This window comes from Aspergillus fumigatus, chromosome 7, assembly GCF_000002655.1.
Source record: "Aspergillus fumigatus Af293 chromosome 7, whole genome shotgun sequence".
NCBI classification, from domain to species: Eukaryota; Fungi; Ascomycota; class Eurotiomycetes; order Eurotiales; family Aspergillaceae; genus Aspergillus; species Aspergillus fumigatus.
Window position 1 is genome coordinate 1 of NC_007200.1, and position 14,282 is coordinate 14,282.

General features: G+C 42.6%; 1 protein-coding gene across 1 annotated transcript; it reads left to right on the forward strand.

Moving 5' to 3' along the window:
* Nucleotides 1-4,474: 4,474 nt before the first annotated feature.
* Nucleotides 4,475-6,785, forward strand: AFUA_7G00090 (DEAD/DEAH box helicase; the record flags this gene model as incomplete). Its single annotated transcript, XM_741826.1, has 4 exons — nucleotides 4,475-4,516; nucleotides 4,655-5,089; nucleotides 5,177-5,836; nucleotides 6,732-6,785. 4 exons carry the CDS (start codon nucleotides 4,475-4,477, stop codon nucleotides 6,783-6,785), a joined length of 1,191 nt encoding a protein of 396 aa, XP_746919.1.
* Between the last annotated feature and the right edge of the window lie 7,497 nt (nucleotides 6,786-14,282).

The window sequence follows — 14,282 nt, forward strand, 5'->3', positions numbered from 1 at the left end:
ACCCTAACCCTAACCCTAACCCTAACCCTAACCCTAACCCTAACCCTAACCCTAACCCTACATATCCGACACCCGAGAGCGGTTGCGCTTCGCGCCCTGTCTCCCTCCCGCCCTCGATCCTATATACCTATTGGCGGTCATGCTTTGCCCCGACTCTCCTTCTCTCCTCCCCCCTATCGATTATTCTACCTCTCTCCTACCCCTCCCCCTGCCGGGACATATCTCCCATAGAGGTTAGGGCGTTTACCTTCTCCTACCCCCCTCTCCTAGCCTATGGATACCTGGTTTCTCAGATCTCTACCTACTAATAGTATCTAAAACCCTGCTTAGCACCGAGAATACTAGGTAAAAAGGGAACAAGATATTCACGTAAGGGAACAAGATATTCATGTAAGGGAACAAGATATTCACTTACCAGTGCCGAGGCAATAGCCTACCACCATCCCCCACTACTAGCCACTAGCTCAGCCCTAGCCTAGATCTGATATCGAGCACTACCCCGGCTCCAACCGAGTCTACCCCTACAGTATCATCTATTAGTAGAATGACGCATTTCATACCGAAAACCTTAGTATCAAGCCACCCTGTCAGCTAGATCACCTAGTCCAATATTACTAATATAAATAGAATACAAGAATAAGATATTCACTTACTAGTTCTAGGCCTTAATAGCCCTAAAACCTGACCCTCTTGACCTGACCTAGAATGTCACCTCAACACCAGGAAAACATCCTGAGGAGTGATGCCTATCGAGATGCCTTACTACCAAGCTATCTAATTAGAATAGAGAGTTAGTAAGTCAATCTAGACCTGAATGAATAAAGAATCACTATAATACTCACCAAGATCTAATCAACTAGATCTAATACACTAGATCCACTAGTTTAGAGAGATAGGTGAATGAATAAAGAAGAAGAAGAATATATATATATTAGGGAGAGGTAGATAAAATGGAAAGTGAATATATATAAGTCAATGTATATATATAAAGAGACAAAAGAGATGATGACAGGTGAATATATATATATATATATTTAATGTGAGAGTAAAAGATAAGATGAAAGTGAATATTTTCGTCGATATACAGAAGGGAACTAGAAGGGATATATATTATTCGATTTAGGTAACCATTTAGTTCGGCCTCGGGCCTAATTCTAGATCTAATCTATCGACCGGCCTGATCTGCCGGATCTGGATGCCTTACCTGCCTCCTATCTTCTCTCTAGCCAATCAAATCACTACATCTAGGTAGGTGAATGATTGATTTGGAATCAGAATCATTAAATGCCTCATATCAATATGATTAGGCATGTGATTAGGCATGTGAATCATTGATTTGAAATCAAAATCATTAAAATGCCTCAGAGTGGTGTTACCCTGCCACCCTGCCACCTAGCCGGCATGCTTCCCAGCCACCTAGCTACCTAACCACCTATTTCTGCCTTACCCCTCACCTTTAGCCAATCAGATCACTAGATCGAGCCTGGTGATTGCCTGCTTGTGAATTAATCTAATCTTATGACTCACGACCATGGTATTAGGCTGCCCAAACCTAATCTATAGCCAATTAGGGTAGTAATATTCATTATGATGTGATCTAGCTACTAATCTAGACATGTGAATGATCTATGTTGAATTCTAGACCATTCTATTAGATATCACTGCTGGCTGCTGAGGTAACTTAGTGAAGATATACATATCTCTATCATTCCCTCTCTTTCATCTCATCTCTACTACTCAACAACCCTTCTTCTCTATTAAATCATATCTATTGAATCATCGTATCTATTAAATCTATCTATTGAATCATATCGATTAAATCATCTTATCTATTTTTGCTGCCTACCGGCCTGAATATTCCTTGATTCTCTACTATATCGAGTCATTCTGCCTAAATATATATATTTCATATCTACTATTCACTATGGCTGCCCTCCTACCTCCATTCTTCACCWATTATAGTGAATATTTCTTACTTACCTGTTCGGCCTGCCTGACTGCCATTCACCCGACTAAAATATCTGACCACCTGAATGCTGAGCACCCTGGAACTCATGTGACCCAGCAGGCCCTAGATTCTATTAGGGTTGCTGCCCTGACTACTAGTCATAATCAGATTATGACTGAACAGCCTATTCACCCGATTCCAACCCTGGCTAGCCCTAGGGAGCGGTTTCAATGCAAACTGTGCAAACTAGTTCGGCTTAGTCACCGAACCATGCGCAATCATATCCATGATATTCACCAGATCAATGGATATGGCCCTCAGGATGCTGAGATGGCATCATGCCTCATCCAGGCCCTAGAAGGGACTAGCTATCTCTTTAGGGTAAACCCTCCAGCCACGATGCCTAATCAGGCATCCACTAGCACCCTGGCTAGCCGAAAACGAACTAGGGAACCCTCCCTGATTGGTTCAACCCCTGGACCTTCTATCCAGCGGTCTAGGGTCCATTCACCAGATCAGCCTGGGACATCAACCATTCACCAATTATACCTGGCCTCGTTCCAGGCTCACCGCCAGAATCTTAAGGCATCTAGGGTTATCCAGGTGCTAGATGCCGCCCATGAGGCTAGCAGCTTTTTTAGCGAAAGTGGCTACCCCACCTTCCTTGATGGGAAAGATGCCGGTGATCTGGAGAGATTATTCACTCTAGAAGATCTAGACCAGGCAGCCGATCTATTTGCCATCATTCACCGCCTACTATCTCTGGGTCAGAATCAGATGAAACACACCACTACCCAATCACTAGCAGCTATCAACTCATTTAGTCAAGATCCAACGAATCAGATGTCACTACGGCCTCTTAGGGCTCTCCAGAACCCTACTAGTATGAGGGGTTATGCCCTAATCTTTCAGGCTTACCTAGCCTTTCTCCTCAATTCTTTCAGGCATCTAGCTGGGGGTGGCCCTAGCAGTTACCTAGGGCTCTATACCCTAAATGATCAGGAGAGGTATGATCTAGAAGCCTTAGAAGCCTTCCTTCTTCGGGCTTCTAAGCCTGAGGCATCTATTTCATCTGATTCTGACTCCCCTGATTCAGATGATTCTGCTCATGCTAGCCCTTCTCAGCAGATGCCTGAGGCTGATCCAGATGATGATCGAGATTATGATCTAGATTCAGATGAGGAAGATGAGGCCCTGCCACAGGCCCCCCAGCTGCCCAATGAATCCCTAGATGAACAGCTAGTCCAGAAAGGGGTTAGTCTAATCATGAATCTCACCCTCCAATTGGCGAGGCGCCAGGTCATTCACCAGAGAGAGGTCCCACTATATGCCTTTTTAGCCTGCTTTAGCCGAAATTATTCACATGACTGTTTCAAAACCCTGTCTTTGATTGGTTATTCATATTCAGCTATTATCAAATCACACCAATTCATTCTGCTTCATTGGCTGCACACTGAACCATTCACCATACCAGAGAGGCAGCCAGAATCTATGGCTGTTTTCATCCGAAATTGGATGACCAATCACTTCACTGGCCAATCAGAATCACCTCTAGGTCATGTGTTAGTTCTGCGAATGCTAGCACTATACCTGATTCGGACTAGTGCCTCACTAGGCAGAATTCACCCTGTGGCCCCACACACATTGAAATATGGTCAGGTGACTATCTCTCAGGGCCACCTGAGGCACTTCCTAGCCCAGAGGGTCCAGCAGCTAGCCCTAGCCCTATCTAATGATCTATTTTTGGAATTCAGCGATTTTCGTGAGATTCAGCACACACTAGATCTTGATAGGGCTGCCCAGCATGAAGATATTAGTCAGCAGGCTAATAGCTGGTCATTTCTGCAGGCCTACCTAGATCAGGGAGCACATGACGATCTACTCCAGAAGGTTCTCCCTGATTCTGATTGGTTCATTCAGGTGGACGGCCCTAGTGGACCCACTCTGACGCTAGTTAGGGCTAGGGCTAAGGCCTTTCTAGATTCTTCTAGTGCCTGGCTGAAGCAGCTACTAGCTATCTGTCATATGACTAGTGGTGCACCTGCTAGGGGTACCGAGATCAATCAGGTGATCTGGCAGAATACCCCTATCAACCCTAGGAATCTGTTTCTGGATCCAGTGAGCAAGCTATTCCTAATTAGGCTAGCTTATTCTAAAACATTCAGTCATACTGGCCAAGAGAAAGAGGCAGTGAGGGCTTTGCCCCAGTCCCTTTCCTATTTAGTACTAGCCTATCTTGCCTATATCCGACCATTTGAAGAGGCCCTGCTTATTAAGCTGAATCAGAAGCTACCGGAGGCCCATTTTCTTCTATTCTATGATCACCGGACCTGCAAACCCCTATCTTCTAAGGTTCTATCTAGAACCCTGAAGAATATGACATCAGAGAGCCTAGCTCAACCAATCAGCTTATCTCCCTGGCGCCATCTCATGCAGGGTTTCATTCGCCATGGTCTAGGCCTTCATGATCCACTAGCCGAATTAGGAAATGATGACCTAGATGATGAGGCCCTAGGGGCTGACCAGATGCACCATTCTAGGGAGACTGGCCTGAGAATCTATGGCAGAGTGATTGCGAGCTTCCAGGGGGTTAGGGCTGACAATGAGGGTCTGCTAGATCACATGCTCAAAGAGTTTATGCAAGATGATCAGGTGACCTTTAGAAGCCCTGAGCAGCGCCAGGCTTTTCATCGTATTATGAAACAGGTGCCCTATCTATTTTTAGTGCTTCCTACTGCTGCTGGCAAAACCACACTATTCCTTTTTGGGGCTAGTCTAGCCACTAGTCAGGTTACTATAGTAATAGTGCCATTGATTTCCCTAAAGCTAGACCTCTCTAGGAAAGCTGCTGCCTTAGGCCTTCAGCCTACTATCTGGGAACCTGGTCAGGTCATGCCGCTAGCCAGTTCTAGGGTGATCTTAGTGCAAATTGAACATCTAGATCACCCTAGGTTCAATGAGCTAGCAGATGAGCTGATTACCCAAAAGAGACTAGCACGAATTATTTGGGATGAATGTCACCTGATTCCACTAGCTAAAAGCTATCGGCCAATTATGTTGCGTGCCTGGCATGCCCTAGCCCTACCTGTGCCTATGGTATTCAGCTCAGCTACCTTGCCTCACCACCTCCAGGCTGAGCTCGTTGATATGATGAAGCTAGGGTCCCTGCCTGAGGTTCCAATAGTTAGGGCTGACCTAACCCTACCAAATATGGCATATATGGTTGAGAAGGTCCCTGACCGCCTGCCTGAATCAGAATATGCCCCCTATCTCCGGCAGTTCATCAAGACCTTTGAGATGAAACATGGCCCATTTAGGTCTAGTACTACTGCTCAGGCTAGTGCTCAGGCTAGTGCTCAGGCTAGTGCTAGTGCTAGGACTAGGGCTAATGTGATCATCTTCTGCCGAACAAAGCGGCTAGTGGATGCCTTATCTGATCAAATGGATCCTGAGGCAGCCAAATTCCATTCTGATCTATCTGACCAGGCTAAGCTAGATCAGCTAGATCGATTTCAATCTAGCAGATATATCTTAGTGGCTACTGGGGCCATTGGGGCAGGGTTTGATTTCCATGACATTGACTTAGTCATCCATTTTCTGCCTGGTGAATATGAGATGACGAGTTTTATGCAAGAATCTGGTCGCGCAGGCAGGTCACCTGACCAGCCTGGATGGTCATATTGCCTAGTGAGGGCATACCAGCTGCAGGCTAGGCCTAATCAGAAAGGGAAAGCCCTAGAGGTCTCCACCTTCCTAGATTATCTAGGGGAGCAGGTCTGCCGGCGGCGTACCATATCTAGGGTGTTTGATTCTAGGGCTATTGAGTCATGTGACCCTGGCTGGGCCCTCTGTGATCTATGTGATCATAGGCAATCCAGGCTAGGCCTAGTTAGGCAGGCGGTTAGGCAGGAACAAGGGCAGAATCTCATTCAGATGAATATCTTTGCCTGGGCGGTGAGGTTTTGGCATGAGAGATCCTGCCTGATCTGCTTTATCTCAGGTAAGCTATCTATCTTATCTATTAAATCTATTGATCTATTGATTCTATTAATCTATTGATTCTATACTAACTAATGATCTAGAAGATGAACACCTCACTGATAAGGCAGCAAGAATGAGGTCATGTGCCCATGGCACTAGTGAATGCTCGCAGAGGGAAGAATATCAGGATCAGGCAGGCAGGCTAAGGCATCGATATGGGCAGCCTCAGGCAGATACCTGCTGCTGGAGGTGTCTTCTCCCTACTAGGGTTTGCAAGGGAGCCCTAGCTCAGGCAGATATCACTAGGTGTTTTGACCCTAGTCTGATTATTGTGTTCTGGCTAGTAGTTAGGGACTATAGGGGGGACCTTATGGATGACCTGGATGCCTGCCTAGACCCTGCTTTACTGCCTCGGGCAGAGAAAGAAGAGAATATTCTCTTAAAGAGATGGGAGCTAGATACAGAGATGGTGCTAGGGGCCCTATTATTCTATAGATTTGCTATTTCTCATTCTGCTAGATATGGTTATAAAGCCTAGATAGATCTAGAAGGTTCTAGACTAACTAGGCTAGTATAAGTTGAATATATTTTATCATGATTCTATATATATATTTTTAAATATAGAAGGCTACCCCTAAATCTAGATCATATCAATATATATATTCACTAGGCCTAGACATACTAGATTAACTAGCCTAGTCAGCCTATATCACTGAGCCTAGACCCCCTGCGCAGGCATGTCTCACAGCCAAACCACCTAGTGTAGTCTAGCCAAATCACCAAGACTAGACCCCCTGCGCAGGCACCTCTGGCAGCTAAATCACCAAGCCTAGCCATATCGAATCACCCAACCTAGCTATATCAAATCACCTAGCCTAGTCAGATCGAATCACCTAGCCTAGCCATGCTGAATCAGCTAGCCTAGTCAGGGACCTCTTACAGCTGAATCACTAAGCCTAGTCAGCCTGCTTGGGGACCTCTCTCAGCTGAATTACCTAGCCTAGCCATATTGAATCAACTAGTCTAGGCAGGCTGAATGACCTAGCCTAGACAGCCTGCTCTGCCTACTAGATCACTATGCCTAGGCCTACTCTATAGATTTCTTTTACCTCTCTCTGACTTTCTAAATATATATATTTCTCTTATACCTTACCTCTACCTAGTAGACTAATATATATATATATCTACTATCCCTACTAGGTCTATTATAGTAACTAGATCTAATTACTATCTACCTAACTAATCCCTCTAGTCTGACCCCTCCCTACTATATATCTCTATGAAATCCACGAAACATTTACTTCTATGAATTTTTAAAAATTCTAGGCTGAATATTACTACGCATGCTATATATCATTAGACTAGTAGAAATTAGGTCTATTTACTAAAAATAATTATAATTAGTCAGCAGGTAATAAATTTCAAGGTGTCTTCTAAGAATTTTTAAAAAATCAGGAATCATGCTTACCTAATCAGACTATTATCATTCTATAGCTAAAGGTATCTACTATTCACTAAAAATAATTAGAATCAGTTATCTAGTACTAGGCCCCTGGTGAATACTAAGAATTAATTTTTCTTATAGTTTCTGCCTGAATTCTAAGGCCCTAGTAGTCTATAGGATGCCTTAGGCACTAATCTATACTGGATGGTGGCCTAAAAGGGTATAGGCTTCCCGCAGATAGTGGTCTTGGCAGACCCCAACAAAAAATTTCGACCTTTCCCCTACCCCCCTAGTTCAACCACCTTCCTAGTAATTAATCTAGAATTTAATATTAGAATCTAATAGGGTAGCTAGTTAGAATCATAAATCATTTTAAATCATCAAAAAATATGAAGAATTGATAAAGATAAGGGGGGGTGATGGCTTACCCTGATCACCCCCCCCCCGGCCAACCCTAGGATTTGTATGATCACCCCCCCCCTGATGGGCCATTATAGTGTTAGGAAAGTATAAGTTATATAAGTTAATAGTATAAGAATATTACTAGCCGGGCATGTACTAGTACATTAATTACTAGACCTAAAACTACCATACCTACTGCTGATCTACCCCATCTTATAAAGCCTACTAAGGAGTGCTATATCTACTCCTAGTACCTAAATAATTATAGCAAGATATCTTAATAGACTTTATCACTAGTCTAGTACCTAGTCAGGGCTATAATACTATACTAGTTATTATTAATTAACTTATAAAGATAAGGTACTTTATCCCCTGTTAGACTACCTGTAATGCTAAAGGCATAGCCTAATTATATATCTATTATATATGGAAGCTATATAGCCTACTAAGAATAATAGTATCAGATTATAGCCCTTAGTTTATCACTGCGTTCTAGAAGTATCTAACCTAATGCCTAAATATCAAGAACCTATTATCTACTACTTATTATCCTAAGACTAATAGCTAAACTAAAAGGATGAATACTATTCTAGAATAATACCTATATGCTTATATTACCCACCTATAAGATAATTAGGCTGACTGGCTACTATTAGCTAAGTTTATCTTAAACTCTATATAATCTAAGGCTACTGGAATCTCACCCTTCTTAATAAATTATAGATTTCACCCATGCATGGGGTTTAAACCTATCTAGCCTGTAAATCACCCTGCTGCTAGAGATACTAAGACTTTTATAAAGAAAATATAAGATATTATCAATTATATCTATGCCCAGATCTGTGTTGCCTAGGCCTATTATAAGAAATAGATAAATCACTACTAGAAACCTACTTACTATTACTATGTAGGATAACTAGTTTGGTTAAATACCTAAAATATCAGGACCCTACACCCCTAGAAGAAGCTTAACTAGAAATACCTAGGGCTATTTTATATTAAGAAGATCATTAGCCTACACGCCTATAAGCTAGACCTACTAGCTTCTATAAAGATTCACCTTATATTTAATATTAGCTTGCTGCGCCCTATTACTAAAGACCCTATTCCTAGATAAAGATAAACACCACCACCACCACCAGTAGAGGTTAATAGCCTAGAAGAATGGATTATTAAGGATATCCTAGATTCCTACTGGGAATACTAGGGCTGATAGGGCCCCTATCTGAAGTATACTATTAAATAGCTAGGTTATAACAACCCCACTAAGGAACCTACCTATTACCTAAGGAATGTATAAGAGATTATGGCTAACTTCCACTGCTACTACCTAAGTAAATCTAAACTAGTAGATAGTCTTAACAGAGCTTGACCTTAAGGAGGGGAGTACTGTTATAGTACTGCTATAGATAGGAGTTAGTATTACTAAGAAGAAATTATATAACTCTAGGAATATCTTTACTACATAATCCTATAACCTATTTAGAAGTCTTTAAGCTATATCCTGTCTATAGAGCCTGCCTGTACCAGTTTGCCCTGTAACTAGAATAGATAGATATAGATTCCTATAGCCAGCCTGAGTGTCAACTACCTCATTAACCTGTTTCTGTTTACCTGTGACCCTGTACCTTGACAATAATAGGGTGCTAGGTTTGCTTAGTAGACTTAGTAGTAATAGGGCTAGAGCTTTAGGGTAACTAGGGATGCTAGGTAGGTTTAGCAGTAATAGCATAGTGTCACACCCTGGAATCCGTCTCTGCTGTTCCTGCTAGTCACTACTTTGGGAACGGGGTGGTGTAGTCCCTGGACTATACCCAATACTTGCCTGAGGTCTACCAACTAGGTAGCCAACCAATAGATTGATACAATGATCTGAACAGGATCAAGGGCAGTTTAAACACAAGAATAATAACAGTAGAGATAGAAGCAAGGCCTATTAAGTATGTATACTCAATAGTATAGAGTAGCTGACGAATCGAACTAGTGATCTTGTACTCAAGTGAATAATTGATATTAAATATAAGGAACTAAAACTAAGAGTGCTAGATACAATGGTAATGAGCGTCCTTATATACCCATAGTTCCTCCAGGTAGTAGTGGTGATAGATGGTATACTGGTAGAATGGTAGATGATTGCGATACCCTCCTATTGTTGATCTCGTATACCCATCTACTACATCACGTGATGATGGTTTGTATGGAAACACGTTTAGTAAGTAACTACTGAACCATATTTCTGTAGAAACCCATCTGGATTAAGCATTTCTCCAGATCGTGCCCTGATCACTCCGGGATTGACTGGTGATCGTCGATCCTTGGGTTTCTGCCTGTCATATCCGCCTAGCACTAGCGCGGCTGCGTTGGTGTCGTAACACATAGGTCTTAATAATAGGGGGCTAGTTAGTAGTGTATTACTAGTAGCAGTTCTTAAGCTCCTATAGGAATCTAGTAAACTAGTAGTACTTCTAGCTTAGGGGCTGGTTGTGCATAAGCATGCTCTAGAGTTTATGACTAATAACCTATTTAAGTAGGGTAGATAGGGTTTCTTCAGGCATCTTACCTTCCAAGGCTAGGTGTTAAAATTCTGTAAAGAAGGTACTAAACTCCTTATTAGTCTAGCACAGGCTGAATAGCTCATTTTAGGTATTATTTATATAGTTAAGGTTACTAAAGGCGTGCTCTAGGATGTCTAGGATATCTTAGTAGTTATTAAGAGTATTAATTCCCTTCTTAATATAGGGGAGAATCTAGGCGTATGGTGCATCCTTTAGGTGGTTATTTATATAAGCTATCTAACTTTGTAGTGTTAGGAAGCAGTTAAGGTTAATATTTATTTTCTCTTAAATCTATGTTATGAAATACTAAAGGTCCTTTTAGTTACTCTTAAACTTATTAGGGTTAGGGAGTTATTCTAATAATCTAGTAGCTTTAGAAGATAGGGTAGTAGCTAATATAGATATTCCTACTAGAGTAACTATAGGCTTTTTAGTGATAGAGTTATACACAGGTGTGAGTATAGGTATATTTATAATAGGGGTAGCTAAGTAACAGGCTTAGTCCCTTTCTATAGCAGCTTTTATATACTACTGCTCTTTCTCTTATAGTTATTTCTTCTAGTACTATAGGATAGCCCTTAGCTTAGTAGTCTCTTATTTATACCTCTACTCTAAGGTGGTGAGTTTATACTAGAATTCTAGGAGTTAGGCCTTAGATTATTTAGCTTATTAGTTTGCTTTATTAATAGTTAATTTAGCCTTCTAGATATACTTATATACTAGGCAGCAGTATTTATACTATTTAGTACTATAGCTAGTAATATACTTAGAGAACTCTTTAGGGTTACTAGGCAGGAATAGGGGCAGAGGGGTGGGTATTCTAATAGTATTAACTCTAAGGGAGGAGCTATGTAATGTTAAGGTACTGGATTATAGATAAATAGAAATAGGTTAATAAGGTAGTTAATACTCAGACTGGCTATAGTAATCTATATCTATCTATTCTAGTTATAGGGCAGACTGGTATAGGCAGGCTTTATAGATAGGATGTAGCTTAAAGACCTTTAAACAGGTTGCTAAATTATGCAGTGAAGATATTCCCAGAGTCACGTGATTCCTTCTTAGTGACGCCAACTCCTATCCACGGCAGCACCATGACACCTATACTAGTCTACCCTGCAACCGGAACAGATAGATATAGATTACTATAGCCAGTCTGAGTATCAACTACCTCATTAACCTATTTCTATTTACCTGTGATCCAGTACCTTGACAGTAATATATGCTAAGATTAAGAATTACTCTGTTATAGTAGGCAGTGTACTTCCTAGTTTATAAACTATTCCTTAACTAGGATAGCCTACTATGGATTACTCTACTACCTCTAATCTAAATAGGATGAGAGATATACTGTTCTAATCAGCAGATTTTTCTTAATTTTTAGATATATTAATTATCCTTAGATTATAATATAATAATACTTAAATAGGATTATAACAGAAATTTAAAAGCAGTTAGTGTCACGGTGCTGCCGCGGATAGGAGTCAGCGTCGCTAAGAAGGAATCACGTGACTCTGGGAATATCTTCACCGCACAATCCTGCAAACTATTTAGAAGTCTCCAAGCTACGCAGCTATATCAGCCTTCTCACCCAGGAAGGCCATACTCTATTGAATTCTCAGATCAGGCTCTCAATCCAGGCACCCTGCCTAGGATAAGGGACAGCTCCCCCTCCGCTCACTGCCTGACACCCGCCCAGCAACCACCATGCGTCTCAACGCGTTAATAACATGGCACGACATAACAACCAACCTGGTGGCCCTCTACAGGCTGCACTACAGAAGACAACCACCTCAGCCACTGCTAGAGCTCTCAAGGGACAGAAAATCTTTAGTCTCATAGCAGCCTTCCTTGATGATCACCAACGCCAGAATGCTGGCCTCACGCCCCGCCAGCTAGGAGCACTCACGGCCCTTAGCAATGACCTGGCTAATATAGCCTAACAACACTTCAATGCCTACATTAGCGGCGTGCCCTTGACCAATGCCCCCCTCCCCCTTACCCCTGCCCCCTGCCCCTGCCCATGGCCCTGCTTCCTTCCCCCCCTCACCTCCCCCTTCTCATCCCCCCTCCGGTCTTGCCCAGTTCATATACGCGACTGTCACCAGAAGTCCCCCAGCTAGGAACAATGCTACCATGAAGAAAACATATAGTAATACTAAGACTGATAGGTTAGCTATAAAGCTATCACCTCCTGATAACTAACTCTTTGTGCGCCTTCTAGAGAATCATCTTGCCAAGAGCATGGATGTATTTGCTATACATACTAGCCTGTAATCCTATCTAGGCACTAATAGAAAGCTTCTTAAGGGCGTCTAATCTATCAAAACTGGACTTACTCTTCTGCCAGGCTCTACTGAAGCCCTCCCAGCCCTAGAGGCCTAAAAGGAAGCCATAGCTGCCTTCTTTAAAGACTGCCAGATTAAACAGAGTTCCCACTAGATCTCTTATTGAGTGACTAATGTACCCAGGAAGATTGGCCGACTTACTGGCAGCTAATACTCCATGATCCCTGTTAACCCTGAAATCTTGTCTTCAGAGATCACTAAAGCTATAGGCCTTAACCCAGTCTCTATTACTGAGACTGCTACAAGTACTGCTAACCCCAACACTATCTTATCTAGCTAGTTTATCAACTTCCTAGAGGACAGCAAGGCCAACCTTCTAGTACGACTCTCCTTATTTGGCATGATTACTAATACTCAGCTGCTAGTAAGAAAGACAAAGATTATATAGTATAACCGCTGCTAGAAGTGGCATAACGCTAGATCCTGCGCTTGCCAGCCCCAGTGTCAACTTTGCGGCTCTACCTAGCATACTAAGGAGGGCCATAGCAATAGATGCAGTACCCAACCTCCCTATACCTGCCCTCCAAGGTGCCTACACTGCCATGGCCCCTACCTGGCTGACTATGAGCAATGCCTCCTGCAACCTAGCAAGGCAGGCACTTAATGCACAAAGGCCCAGCAAGCCGAGATTCGCAAGACTAGCTCCCTAGAGCTTGCTAAGGCATGCCTGGAGAGACAGTACTGCATGCAAGTCCCAGAGCCTTCCCAGGACTAAATCATGGCTATAAACAGCCGCCCTTCACCCTTCCCCTTCTGCATGGCTACCCCCCTGCTACAGGAGCCTTTAGACTCTTCCCCAGTCATAGCCAGAGCAGTCTGCTTTGTATCTCCTAAGCTATAAAACAGCTTTGAAGTTCTGATGAACAAATAAATATGAAGTACTAAAATCACCCAAGGAAGGAGTCTATCACTATACTTCAGCTAAACGTTGGCCGTATACCAGAAGCCCATGAAATTACCCTCTCCCAGGCATACTCCAATCACATCGACATTATCCTTATACAGGAGCCCTACATTTACAGAGACCTGACTTAAAAGATCATAAAAAGGCACCCATCTTACGAGTGCTTCTCCCCAACTAATTCTTGGGAGATAAGTGGCATCCCTTGAGTTCTTACCTACATTTGTCAGAAAAATGGCATCTAAGCCTCCCAACTCTGCCCTGACTTAATAAGCCAAGAGACCCTCTCAGACCTTCTTCTACTCTAGATCTCCTCATGCTCAGAACAATCTGCCTTAATATTTAATATATATAATGCTCCTGCTGGCGCAAAACAGGCGGGTAAAGCAGTGAGAACTCTTACTTCCTTGCTGGAGTCCTACTTCTCTCTGCCTACCCTACTTACTAGTAACTTCAACCTACACTACCACAGATGGCAGCCCTTACTCCAGTACACACCCACTACCTTCACAGAATCATTCACAGAATGGCTTGACAGGCTTGGACTACTGCTTACCTCTGAGATTAATATCCCTATACATGACAAAGGCAACGTCCTGGACCTTGCCTTTGTCTCTAGCTCCCCAACCCTTATAGGAGCCAGTACTAGGGTTGCACATTATCTAGACGCCACCTCAGATCATCGCCTACTTTTTACGAACCT